The following is a 13730-nucleotide window of genomic DNA, read 5'->3' on the forward strand; positions in this document are numbered from 1 at the left end:
TGAATGAACTATTTTTAATATTTTATTTAATCCAACATATCCAGGATATCACCATTTCAACATGTAATCCATATACAAAAACTACTGAGCTATTTTACCCTTTTTGATACTAAGTCTTCAAAATCAGCGCATCTCAATTCAGACCACGCACATTTCAAGAGCCACAAGTGCAGGTGACTACAGCACAGCCCTATACTATTTCTTCAAAGCACTTACCGTACTTTATAACTATAATGTGTGCTATTATTTGATGAATGTCTAGCTCCTCTAGAATGTAAGCTCTATGAGGATACCTCTGCCTGCCGAATTCTTAGCTCAGTGTCAGAGCACTCAGTAGATGCCAAATAAACATAACTGACTGAGGGGAGTGCAGGGGAGGAGGGGTTGTCTGAGAGGTGATGCCCTGCACTGAGGGCCTGGCCTTCTAACAGGGTTGCCAGAGCAACTCAGGGAGAAGCAGTTACTCCAGCAGGGTCGTTATCTGGCAGGCACTGAACAAAAGCAACTTCAAGAGAAGCAAAGGTGCCAGTGAAAGCATATAGATTCCACAGATGTTAATACAACAGAGAGTGGGAGGTGGGGTGGAATAAAGGGATTGGCAAACCATCTCTGCCCAGAGGAAGGGCACCGAAAGAGCAATTGTGGGTGTGAGGGAGCTGGAAGGATAGGCTAGGAGATTGCAGTCAGAGAACAGGGTATATAAATTTAAGGTCTCTAATGTGGAAAACAGGGCAGAATGTCAAAATACAGTGGAAGTGAAGGTCATGGAGTTGAGGAGCCAAGGTATTAGAAGTCAGAGGTATTCGTCAATCTGCTTTGAATTGATGTGGGGTGGCCACAGTGGGCGGCAGCTTGAAGCAGGATCTCAGTTCCCTGAGCGGGAATCAAACCCCGACCTGGATAGTGAAAGTGCCAAATCCTAACCATTCGACCACCAGGCACTAGTGGCTAGAAGCAGGGCCCTGGCTCTTGTCTCCTTTATAAAAAGAATTTTAGCAAAGAGACAGAAAATAGTGAAACAGGTAAGTGTTTATTAGAAAAGCAGACACATGGGCAGGCTCAGAGAGTCACATGCTTTTGGGGTGGCTTAAACTGCTTATATAGGGGCAGTTTTCCAGGTCTTTGTTTTCCTCTGGCCAATCATCTTGCTTCCATCCCATACTTGGTCTGACTCAGGGCCCTCCCCCGTGTGCATGTGTATCTTTTAGCCAAGATGGATTCCAGAGTGAGGGTCTCCAGGAGGTTGGCAGGACAGATTATGGGCTACTGTCCCCTCCCCTGAGGACCCCTTCTGTGCATGTGTAGTCTGGGAGGTCGCCTTGACCCCAAGAATGAGAAATATGTGGCCTCCTTCCCTAAGCAGGGCTTAGTCCCTCTTTGCTCCTGCCATTACCGTTATCTCGAAGGGTCCACAGGAGACAAAGTCCAGTCGCTTACCCTGTTCCTGTTATTATCTTTGTCTCAAAGCGTAAACAAGAGACTAGTCGTAAATGTCTAACCTGGGGCCCATCCACCTCTTGCCTCGGAATGATTAACTCCACGACTTAATGTCTTTTAAGATTTTAAGTTCTCCAAGGGCAGAGAATCTTTTGTGTCCCATACAGCCCAGTGTTGATCACATCACGTATGCTGCTTGCTGAATACAATTAAATTGAAAGTCAAACTGCAAACATTAAAATCATGTGGAAGAAAAGTGGAAATGGTCACAATAAAACAATGAAAAAAGTAAGATATAAGCGAAGGACTCCAATTTACTGGTTCAATAACTATGTAGTTTAACTGAACAGGATTAAGAACTCTGATGAAGGATTAATTTTTAATATTGGTAGCCAAAATCCCAACTTTGCAGGGTGAGTGGGGGAAGGGGTATAAATACACACCAGACTCACTTTATTTTTACCTATAAAACAAAGTAATAACCAACAGAGCCTTTGGAAGCTTTACTAAAGCCAAGTACACCTTGTTTTACATAACATATATATCCTCATAACTTGGTTATGAACATTTTTTACAATGGTCCCCATTATACACTTTAGGGCAATGTGTTATTTAAAAGAACTCTAAGATTACTCTTTCAATAGAGGAAAAAATTAAAACATCATTTGTTTACATAAAAGTGGTACGCTTTTTAAGTGGACACATGATAGTTTACAATATACTCATCTATATAAATAAGCACAGAAACACACGATGTATGTAATTCTTACAGTATACTTGTATATATATAGTACATAAAGTTTTATTTGCCTATTGCTTATTTTCTACACTTGTTTCTATTTCTCATTTCTCCTTCCCAGTCCAATTTTGAGAAAAAAAAAAATTTCCCCTACATAATTTCTCCACCGAGGGATCCTGATTATCAAAAGTAGTAGTATTAAATCTCGAGGCTGGGAAGATAAAGGTATAAACTATGCTCGACCCTCTCTGCCCACACCACTTCTTCTATTCCTATCTTTTCAGCTTTTCTTATCAATCTCTTATCTGCTCTGGAGTTTTGCTAATAAGAGGACAAAGTTATGACACAGCTGTCATCAGTTTAACTCTGAACAAAGCAATATCCCTATGTAAGTCTGTTCCTCCCTACTACACCCCACAACTTTCACAGTAAAGGGGGGAAAAGGAGGGAATCATGCAAATAACTATAGCAGCTGGCACTAAAATCACTGAATCCTAATAGCCATAAATTCTGTTATAGTTCCGGTATCTTCCTACAAGAACATGAAGTACTTTAAGCTTCTTTGCTGGCTCAAATCCCTTTTCTGTTTTCCCTCTGACCAGTGATTGCTCCAAAGATTTCAATAAGTCTGTGGGCCAAGACAGATCAAAGCCAATGGATCTAATTCATTTATTCATGCATACATTAATATTTATGGTTCTAGTACTTGGGGACTCTCCTTCGGTGAGCAAATCAGGATCCCTGCTCTTATGAAGCACACATTCTGAAGGACAGAGCCTACAATACCTACCTCTTTAAAAACATACTAACTAGATGCAATTATCACCAGAATGTATATCATGAACATTTGCTTCTTAAAAAACTCCTCTTAACAACTTCTCATCAGTTAATACACAAAATAGCCATTTCTTCTATCCAACCAACCAAAAAACTTACATAATCACAGATTTTTCTACTCTTTTGTACTTTCTGAGGAAAAGAGACATGACAGGAAAGCTAAAGGGGATTTATTTTGTAAATCTCCCAGGCCCCTTAACAGGGTCATTTTAGGCCTGGCTAAGTCTTCTACAACTATAATTTTACATTAAGATATACACAGATATACATAACGTATCTTTATATATATATATATATATATATTTTTTTTTTTAGAACCAACATTACTTCCTAAGTAAACCTATGAAATGAGAACTTTGATTCTTCTAGAAACCTTGGATTTTGACATAGGAAGGTGGGCCTAGAGTGAACTTTAGCCCCATAAACAGGAAAAGTTAAATGGCTCTGCATAACAAAATTAAAAAGTACTTGGATTTTGGGGGCGCGATCAGCAAGGAGAAGTTCAGTGAGAACAGTAATTCTAAGGGTAAGTGAGGGAATTCAACCCCTGTTCTGACTCCACAGCCAGCTTAACCAGTATACTCCAACGCCCTCAAGTCAGAACACCTAGGAATCACCCCTCTCTCATTAATCATGTGCAGTCACTTACCTAGTCCAACCAATTACACCTCCCAAGGGCCGCACCATCTCTACTTCCACTGCCTTCACGCAGAATAACAACGAGCATCTACCAAGTCCTCCTATGTGCCAAGCACTATTCTAAGTAGCATACATGTTTTTCAAGTTTTATCCCCCAAACCCTATGAAATGAAGAACCTAAGGAAGAAACAGGTTACATAATGAGCGACAGAGCCAGATTCAAACTCAGATAACGTGAATCGAAAAGTGCTGAGCACTTAAACCCTACAGTGTAACAGCTCCTGCTCTGTCTCCCTACTTCCCATCTGGACCCTCACCATCCTCCAGACTGCCGCAGTTATCCTTCTGGAATGCACATGTTATCATGACATTCTCCTGCTTAAAATTAGCAGCTCTGTATCACTGACTGGATAAAGTCCAAATGTCTTAATGCGGCATACAAAATCCTTCATGCTTCTGTTCAAGTCAGTTCAATAAATATTTGAGTGCCCACTGTAAGCAAGGCAAAGTGCTAAGTGCTCGGAAATGAATAATACACCAGGCCCTGGCCACGACTCCAACCCCAGACACTGTGTCCTTCAGCCAGAGGAACCACATGCAGCTCTCATAAAGCAACACCGTACACGCTAGTCCCTTTGCCTAGAAAGAAAATCTCTCAGCAATTTGAAGCGTCTGTGTGAGGCCTTCCTTAACAAGCTCCAGGCAGAAATGCTCCCACTTTTAAGTTCCCACAGCACCTGTTCAAACTGCTTTCAGGTAGCTGGCAGAAGACAGGTATGGATCAGCTTCCAAACAACACCACGAGCCAGTTCGGGGCAAGAGCTGACCTCTGCCATCCATGCCCGGCACAGAGAAGACACCCATCTGCTAGATGAATAAATAATGAAAAATGTATAACCTGATGAGAAAAAGAGAGGAACAAATTACAGAATTATGACTGCTAACACACAGGTGGGACAAATTAAAAGTAGTGTGGGCTTCCCTGGTGGCGCAGAGGTTGAGAATCTGCCTGCCAATGCAGGGGACACGGGTTCGAGCCCTGGTCTGGGAAGATCCCACATGCCGCGGAGCAACTAGGCCCGTGAGCCACAACTACTGAGCCTGCGCGTCTGGAGCCTGTGCTCCGCAACAAGAGAGGCCGCGATAGTGAGAGGCCTGCGCACCGCGATGAAGAGTGGCCCCCGCTTGCCGCAACTAGAGAAAGCCCTCGCACAGAAACGAAGACCCAACACAGCCATAAATTAATTAATTAAAAAAAAAAAAAGTAGTGTTACTCTACTTTGGTTCCGAGTTGGCCTACATTTTACCCCTATGGGAAAACTCATGTGTGGGACTTGGACAAGCTAAAAAAGGCAAAACTTGTGTTATTCGTGGCTCAAGAAAGCCCTGACAGGCCAAAAAGGATACAAGATCAAAGTCCATTTTCTAAAGGGGTGTGGAGATGGGAATCAAATCTATCCAAGGAAATAAAATTGACCTACTGAGCTCAACTTCATCAGTGCTGCGTCATAGTACAAGCAAGAAAAAAAATAAATAAATAAAAATCAAAATCTGTCCTGGGACGAAGGCCAATCTACAAATAAGTACCACTGCTGCAAGAATGTGAAATTCTTAAAGTGAAGACAGGTCCAGTCAACCAGAGCTCACAATTGTTTCCTCCTCCTGAACCGCCGCTGCTTTTCATTCAATTTCGTTTCTGTGATTTAAAAAGAAAACAGCTACACAGTTAAGGCCACGCATGAGTGTACTGTAGCTCCTGGCAGATACGAACGTCCTGATTCATAACCTTAAATGTACACAGAAACATCAGAAGAAACACTATATCTAAGTGGAAAGTCCTTCGTCTAAAACAGGGCATGAAGCTCTGAAAAGCGAGTGATGTCTTTCCTGAATGGTGCTCTGGGTGCGACTGCTTCCAAATCAAGATCCGAATTTTGAAATTACTCCCTCGAAGATGTCAAATCTCTCTCCCACCCTCTCCAGTCTAAAGGCAAGGGTGAGAATTCACAGGCAGCAGGCTGGGACCGAGGGTATCATCTCTCCCCACTCCTTTGCAGGGAACAAGACCGAGGTAAGGCATCTGGCGGCACTCTCATTCACGACAACATACACGCAGGAAACAGAAAACTCATCCCCAACTCTCTCCTCCCTAAAATTGGAGCAAGCGACGCAAAGACCAGCGAGACGGTGGCCGGAACCACCAAACGGTAACAGCGGCGGGCCCCCGGCGCCGGCAGCCCGCGCCCTCCGCCCCGGACCAGCGTGGCGGCCCCACACCGGTCCGCGTCCCCGCAGCCCGGCCGGGCGAGGAGAGCGCGGAAGACGCCGCGGCGCCGCTCCGGCCGCCTCCAGGGCGCCGGCCGCCCCACACCCCACGCCGCCCGCACCTGAGGCGCGGCCGGACCCGCGAGCCGGCGCAGAGCGAGGCGGGCAGGGCAAAGTTACTCACCGGGGGAGCGCGCCTGCCCGGGCACGTCCCGGCTCCCGGCGTCGCAGCCCAGAGTCGGCTCCACTTCCGCGGCCCGCTGAGGGAGCGCGGGGCCAGCCGGCCTCCGCTCCGTCGGGAATCGCCGCCGCCGCCGCGGATTTCCTGGCAAGAAGCAAACTCTGGCCAAGACTTCACTTCTCAACCGCCCCTGCTGCCTTCCCACGGGCGAACGCCAGGGCCGGGCCGCGCAACCCGACCCGCACCCGGGCCAATCGGCGACAGCATAGGGCGGGAGGGGGGAGGCCAGAAGGCGGCCCCACCTATCCGAGAGCTCGGGGGGCGGGCCAGGCCGGGGCCGTCACTAGGAGTTAGAGTGAGCTCGCACCGCCCCTCGCCGCCTGCCCTCCCCCACCCCTCGGCTGTCCACGCAGCCCGCCTGATTTCCCCGCGCTCGGGAAGTGCCTCTTGCGCTCACCGCCGACAGCGCGAGGAAAGGGGAACAGCTGGGGGAGGTGGTGAACATCTAGGGGATCGGGGGTGGGGTAAGAAGAGGTGGCGCCGGAAAACAACTGTGGGCGTGTCGGGCGGGAGGACAGCGGGGGTCGGGGGGTAGGGACCGGGGCTGGCCGGGGTGATGGGGGCGAGGGGAGCAGGACCGCCAGGAGGGGAGAGGGTTATTGGCGAAGAACACCTGAGGGGACGGAGAGCGGAGAGGTACGAAGGGAGAAGGAGGGCGGAGAGCGAGTCTGGGTGGTGAAAGGTTGCCGAGGTGGGGGCAGGGGCACCTGGGAACAAAGGTGAGCGAGAGGTTCCGCAGGTGAGGAGGCTTAAGAGGCCAAAAGGGAAAAGGACGTCCAAAGCCAGGCAGGACGTACTCCGGGGTAGAAAAAGATCCTAGAAGAGAAAGGATGGGGAGTGGGGACAGTTTCCTTCCAAACTCTCACTCCTCCCCTCTCCCCCAAAGATAAAAAACAAACGCTCGTCCTTTGACCCAGTTGAGCTGTGCAGCTGCAAGATCCCAGATGAGACAAATACTGTGTTACACCCATGCTATTCTGTGGTGAAATTCTTCAAAGTGTGTTGCTCAACTATAGTGTAAGTCTGTCGTGCCATGACGCCCCCGTCCCCGGGAAGTGTGGTCCCTCCTGGGATTAATCCCGTCCCCCACCGGGCCAGCAGCAAATCAGAAAAAGGCCCTATCCTGGCTCCAAGAAGGAAGGTGATCTGGGGGCGGCAGGTAAGGCCCCGCCCCCTTCGCCATCACCGGGAGGGAAGGTGCCAAGGGCTGAGCTCCGGCGCCCACTGGCCGGTCTCGGCCTCGGGGCGGGGCAGGAGCCCGACCGCACCAGTCTCCCGGCTAGCTCTGCGGGCCGACTCGCTCAGGAGCGCAGGTGAACGGCTCAGGCCTGGCCGCCGCCCTCCGCGCGCCGGGGGCGGGGCCCGTGGGCGAGGCTCCGCGGCGGAGCCTCCACGCCCCGCCCAGTGGCTGGGCCCTGCCCCGCCCAGTGGCTGGGCCCTGCCGCGCCGCTGCGGCTCCTCCTCCCTCCTTCCGTCCGCGCTCCCCCCGTCAGTCCTTCCTTCCTGCGGCGCCTGCTCGCTTCGAGGTATGGGACAGCGCCTCCGGCCCGCCAGCACCACCTGAGGATCCCGGAAGTCGCCCCCGCCATGGAAGACGACCAGGAGCTGGAGAGGTAACGGCCGAGGAGGGGGGCGGGAGGAGCTGGCCGCGCCCTGCACCGGGAGCCCGCGGCCGACCGGGGCCTTAGCCTCCGCGGCCCGGCCTGGCAGCGAGGGCCTGGCTGGGAGGACAGGCGAGGAGGGAGCAGTGGGCGCCAGGGCGGGGAGAGGGGCCCCGATCGGGAAGGGAGGGGGGGACACCTGGGTTGCTTGCGTGGAGACGCTCAGTACACTCGATATCAAGGAGGGAACACGAGTTGTGAGACCAGAGTTAAGCCCCCTAACTGCCCACCCCCATTTGGAACAGGAAGAGTAAATAAAGCTAACGTGCACCAGGCCACTGTTCCCCGAGCGATGGGGGTGGTGTGTTGGTCGGGCCCAAGTCCCTCCTCTGTGCCGAGCGCTAATTGATCCACTCGGTGCGCTGAGTGCTTTCTCCCTCCTGCTTGGTGCTCTTCTCAGACTTTCCATTCTGGTTTCCTTACCTCCTGCAAACGGAAGCCCTAGTTGGCCCTGCACGTTGATGATCTTTAGTTTCTATTTTTACGATAATCTGCGTTTTTCCACGCCTTTCAACTTCCTTTTCATCCTGTAGCAGAGCCCACCCTATTCTAATCCTATCCCTTTCTTGTGAGCCTACCAAAAGAAAATTTTAGCAAACTTTTTTGTTTTAAGGACACTCCCCTTGTGGCCATGTGGACGGCCAAATGGAAAAGGGAGAAATTGGAGGCAATAAATTATTGATTGGTAGAATACGTGGAGGCAGGAAAATAATAAGGGTTAGTGCTAATCGTTCTGTGTCATTGGAGTGCATTAGAGTAATAACGTGTTGCAATTGTGATATAGTAGATGAAAAAAAGCTAGTTACAAAACCGTATTCAGTGTGATCTCATTTTTATAAAAAATATGTGTGTAGAAAAATATCTGGATTGAAGACCCCAATGGCTGAAGGCGAGAGGAAGACAGCCCTGGAAATGGTCCAGGCAGCTGGGACAGATAGACACTGTGTGACATTTGTATTGCACGAGGAGGACCATACCCTAGGAAATTCTCTTCGTTACATGATCATGAAGAACCCGGAAGTGGAATTTTGTGGTTACACTACAACCCATCCTTCAGAGAGCAAAATTAATTTGCGCATACAGACTCGAGGTGCCCTTCCAGCTGTTGAGCCCTTTCAGAGAGGCCTGACTGAGCTCATGAATGTCTGCCAGCATGTGCTTGACAAGTTTGAGGCCAGCATAAAGGAATATAAGGATCAAAAAGCCAGCAGAAATGAAGCCACATTCTAGTGCCTTACGCACTATACAGGGAGGACTGACCGCTAGGATATTCTTTTCGTGCTCTTGCAAAACCCAGAAGTAAATGTTTGTGATTATAACATGATCTGTCCTGCAGAAAGCCCTGCTTCTAGCTCTTAACCCATTTCAGCTGTTGGAGTCCCTGCAAGAAACTGTATTCTTCTAATAAATTCCCTCTTTTATTTAAACTGATTTGAGTGGTTCTTTTTCCTTTGTCCTCGAGGTTGACTATTTTAGGTTTTTGTGGTTGTTTTTTTTTTCTTTTAATTGAACCAACATTGAAAGTGAGGAAACTATGAGATAATCAGAGGCCTAGACAAGGACTTTGATCAAGGGAATTGAAAGGAATGTGTATGCACACCTGTGATTGGGGGCGAGGGAGAGATGCAATAGAGCATGACCCCAGATAGGCTGTGGATAGTCTAGAAAAGAAAGGTGGGAGTGAAGGGAGGACTTGGCCTCTTCCTAGATGTTTTTAGTAATTCATGAGACAACTGCATCCTTTGCCATGATTGGTAGATTGGGCAAGGGTGGGAAATAATTTGAAAGAATTGTGAGAATTCTGGTTTCACGTGAGAATGTTAGGTGGTATCAGGCTCCATCTTTATGGTAGCATTTATAGGACAGATACCAGTTCAGTGCTCTAATTTCAGGATGCTAATATATTAAAGAAGGAGAAAACTGGGATGACCAGATAACATTTTCAGTCCTTGGGTAGGTATCTCATTATAGCCCAGGGTTACATTAAAAGGAACAGTATTTGAGAGAAAGTAAGGACAGGGAAGAGGAAACTTGCATGTGGGGAAAATGATTTTTTTGGAAAACCTAAAATATTCATAAATCACACTTAAGAGCTGCCCTATTTACCTCTTCAGCCTTGTGTCTCATACCTGTCCTACCCCAACTTGACTCTTAATTCACCCTAAATATCTGTCAACCTTTGAACCTGAGCACCCCACCCCCCAGTACTCTGAGAGGGGAATCTGATTTAGGTATGGAAGCAGAGAGGATCTTCCAGAGATCACAGGAAGAGAAGGAGCTGGCTGTGCAAAAAGAAAAAGCATTCTGGGGGAATAGCACTTGCAAAAGTCCTGAAGCAGAACACTGGTGGTTTGAGGAAATAAAGGTCTTGAAAGAAGATGTGCGGATCTATAGCAGGGCCAGCAAGGAGGAGAAGGGCCTACGATAGACTCCATGGGAAGAGCTCTGGTGTGGAAAGGACTTTGGGAAGTACAATGGGAAGACATCTGAGTAACTGATCACAGTGTGTCGGAATGGATTGTAGAGAGGCCAGGGTAGAAGCAAATAAACTGTAAGCGCTGAAGTGGCCTGGAAGGGCCATAAGCTAGTGATGGAGAAAAGATTGTGGATTTGAGATACGTTTAAGAGCCAAACTGGCACAGAATTGGTAGACCTCAGGAATTGGATGTGGAAGGTGAGGAAAGAGAAGGGTGACTCCTATCGAGGTATGGGGCGAAATTACTGACACGGGAAGCTTGGGGGTGGGGGGGATTGATTGGGAGGTAGAGAAGGTGACTGGAATCAAACGTTCCCTGTTGAATGAGGTCATCTGTAGACAGGAGTTGGAGGCCATGAAAGAGATTTAAGTAGAGATAAACTTTGTGAGTTCTTGCCATAAAGATGAGGTAAGTCCATAGAAACTGGAGTGTGATTAAGAAGAGGGCTTGGGCCTTTTCCCTGGTGGTCCAGTAGTTAAGACTCTGCACTTCCACTGCAGGGGATGAGGGTTGGATCCCTGATCGGGGAACTAAGATCCCACGTGCCCTGTGGCAAGGCCAAAGAATTAAAAAAATTTTTTTAAATAAATAAAGAAGAGGGCCCAAGCCAAGCCTTGGACAAGCTCAGTATTTAAAGGTTGGGCAAAAGAGCAACCAATGACGTGGTGGGAAAGTCTGTAGACAGTCAAGTTGTGGAAGCCAAGACTTTCAAAGAGGGGAGAATGATGAATGAGTCACATGAGGACAGAAAGATATGGGTTGGAATTAACGGGGAGGTCGATGGGCAGCTGGCAGCATTAGTTTAGGGCCTAAAAAGGCTAAGCATTAACACTCGTACAAGAAGAATGGCTTAGTTTGGGTTTTCCAATAATGAAAATATACTGTAGGATGTTGGAGGCTAAATTAAGTGGGAGCAGGAATGGATGGGGAAAGATCAAAGTTATGGGGCAGGGACAGGGAGTATTTTCCCAGGGTAATAGTAAGAGAAAGCCAATGTCAGTGTGAGGACATTAGCACTTGAAGATGTAAGGAAGTCCTAAAGGCATAGTGGTAAACAATCAAACACTTGTTTGCCTCTTCTACAATTCTGCCTATGAGTAGTTCTGTGGTAATAGTAAACACGATTATTTAAATGAAGTTTAATGCCTGTGAACCAAGACCTGTCAGGAGATGAAAGCCAGGTTTAATTAGTGGACATAGCAGTGTGGAATGGTGATAGTAGACTGAAGTCTATCAATAACAGGACACCCACTGGTGGAGATGCACCCACTGGTGGCCACCTGCCACATCTCATGGCTTCATTGCTCCTAAAAGGATTTATTGTCACTGATGATGTTGCATGCAGTCTTGAATCCGTTTAGGGTAGTCGTAAACTCAGGAACATACAAAACGCCTTGACAAGGCAGACATGTGAAAGGAAAAAACAGGGCAGGGCAGGCAGGATAACCGTGAGTCACTGAGGTGTGGGAGGAATCTTTGCAAAAAGTCTGTAGGAACCTAAGGGAAGGCAGAATTGGTCGATGAAAAAGTGAGGGAGATAGATATGAATCATACATTTATTTATATAAACTGAAAAAAACTTGATCAGTATCTGATTTGCTAACAGCATTTCACTCTAAATAAAATATCAGTGGTTCAAGCTCAGAAATTCTGTTCAGCTATAAAGTACTGTGCCTTCTAAAGAGCCAGTTATTAAATAAAATGATTATATGCCAAAGGCTTTTAATATATAATCATTTGAGTACTTGCCTAACACTTTCCATTTTCAAAGCACTTTACAAACTATTTATAAATTGCATATAGCTGCGACATCTAAGTGTTCTAATTAGTTGTTATAATGCATAGGGGCCTACAAAATCTCTGTGGAGATGAAAAGGTGTCTACATAGAAAGTAGTCCTATCAGTGTCATTCTGAACCGAAGAGTGTCTTGCATTTCCGGAAATACGAAAGCACGCCAAATTCTACGGCCCACCATTCCCCACCCTTCTTGTTTCCCTTAAACATGTTATTAAGACTATAGGATAGGTAGACAAAGGTCATCTTTTCTGGTTAGGAAAATTCAAAGTCAGAGACCGTCTTTGTACTATCCTTCAAACTGGGCTATTAGGAAATTTGCCCAGATCCACCGGTCTGCTTTCAAGTACTTATAAAGACCCCAAATCCAGCCCTTTTGTGCTCAAATTCTTAACATTGGTTTTTCTTTTGCCATTTGAAAATTTATAAGCTACAATTACTGTGTGGTCTGTATTTTTTTTTTCATAATGAAATGCCTTCCAAATCTAGATTTTTGGATCTCTATACAGCAAACATGTACCTAGTAGTGTAACAGTCCTGAGAAATGGTGGACATAAGAGAATATGAGTCTGTCCTAAAAAGCCCTCTGCTTTTGGAGAGGGCAGACGAGAGCTGTACACATGAAAAAGGTATCAGATTGCATTTACGACCAAGTGCCCTGATGTGCAGTGTAGGGTATTATCTGCTGAACACAGAATGGAATTGGCGAGGGACACTCTCGTAGCAAAGATTGTTTCATGCGCCCCCACTCTGCCAGCCACTGTCCTGGGCGCTGGAGAGAGAAAACCATCAGGCAGGCTGCCTTCCAGTAATTCATGGAGTACTGAAGTAGGCAAACTTGTAAAAGAAATAGTGTTCCAGGATAAATGGTTTCCTTTTTCCCAGTGTAAAGAAGCCATTCGAGATTCTCGAGCTAGGGAATGCCATAAAGGTTTCGCTTTTTTGTCCTACACCTGTGCAGAATGAATGAGTGGAAGGAAACGCTGGAAGATGGCTGGGAGTTAGGGGGCATTTGTAACAGTCCAGGTGTAATGTAAGGGGGCACAGTTGTAGGCGTGGAGGTAAAAGGATGGATACCAGAAACCTGCTGGAAAAAAATAACTTGGAGGCAGATTCTCTAGGGGTAGAGGTGAGAGAGGTCGAGCAGGACCCCACATCCATGCCTTTCACAGCCCTTTGTTTTCCTACCACTCCCTTGCAACCAAAACCAGTAAGGCAGGATTTACCATCTCCTCTCCTAGACCTGTCCTTGATAATAGGAGTCCACCCTTACCACCTTCCCCTACCTGGTGAGAATTCACATCTTTAACAAGGTCGAGACTCCAGGACTACAGATGTGGAAATTGGGGGTGGGGAGAGGAGACGGGGCAGTGAGCTGACCGGCCCTTGCTGCTCTCTGCCTGTACCAAGTGGCTCTCCTCAAAGGGAGCATCGAATTCATTCATTCGTTTGTTCAGCAAAATCACTGAGCACACGCTAGATGCAGGCACGGTTTAGGTACTAGGGGGACAGCAGGGAACAAGCTGCCCCACGTGCAGTCTATTTTCTAACAGCAGGAGTAGAAAACAAACAAGTGTATAAATATATAATGTAATTAAGGTAGTGATGTAAACAGGAAGTAAAAGAATCATGGGGTTTG

At 47.3% G+C, this 13730-nt stretch overlaps 3 protein-coding genes across 7 annotated transcripts in view; 2 read left to right on the forward strand and 1 right to left on the reverse strand.

Moving 5' to 3' along the window:
* LNX2 (ligand of numb-protein X 2) overlaps positions 1-6237 on the reverse strand; it is an 86791-nt gene extending 80554 nt beyond the window's left edge. For 2 of the 5 annotated variants that reach the window (XM_036831201.1, XM_036831196.1), the window contains exon 1: positions 6102-6234. The gene's annotated coding sequence lies outside the window, so the exon portion shown is untranslated. Of the gene's footprint in view, positions 1-3662; positions 3830-4389; positions 4551-5133; positions 5316-6101 lie in introns of those variants that run through there. The other 3 variants (XM_036831197.1, XM_036831199.1, XM_036831198.1) reach the window with 3 other exon arrangements.
* Positions 6238-7638: 1401 nt separating this feature from the next.
* Positions 7639-9255, forward strand: POLR1D (RNA polymerase I and III subunit D). The gene is made up of 2 exons (XM_036831204.1): positions 7639-7771; positions 8674-9255. Exons 1-2 carry the CDS (start codon positions 7746-7748, stop codon positions 9047-9049), a joined length of 402 nt encoding a protein of 133 aa, XP_036687099.1. The 5' UTR covers positions 7639-7745; the 3' UTR covers positions 9050-9255.
* LOC118883989 (protein POLR1D-like) overlaps positions 7645-13730 on the forward strand; it is a 43275-nt gene continuing 37189 nt past the window's right edge. The window contains exon 1 of the mRNA XM_036831205.1: positions 7645-7771. Within this exon, the coding sequence (XP_036687100.1) occupies positions 7746-7771 (26 nt within the window). The 5' untranslated portion in view covers positions 7645-7745. The remainder of the gene's footprint in view (positions 7772-13730) is intronic.

The sequence above is a fragment of the Balaenoptera musculus genome, chromosome 18 (assembly GCF_009873245.2).
Source record: "Balaenoptera musculus isolate JJ_BM4_2016_0621 chromosome 18, mBalMus1.pri.v3, whole genome shotgun sequence".
Classification (NCBI taxonomy): domain Eukaryota; kingdom Metazoa; phylum Chordata; class Mammalia; order Artiodactyla; family Balaenopteridae; genus Balaenoptera; species Balaenoptera musculus.

What these genes read in the sequence shown, in the direction of transcription:
- POLR1D (XM_036831204.1), top strand. Translation starts at nt 7,746, where the DNA reads ATGGAAGACGACCAGGAGCTGGAGAG. An exon ending in GACGACCAGGAGCTGGAGAG is followed by an intron (nt 7,772 to 8,673) that starts GTAACGGCCGAG and finishes ATATGTGTGTAG; the next exon opens with AAAAATATCTGGATTGAAGA.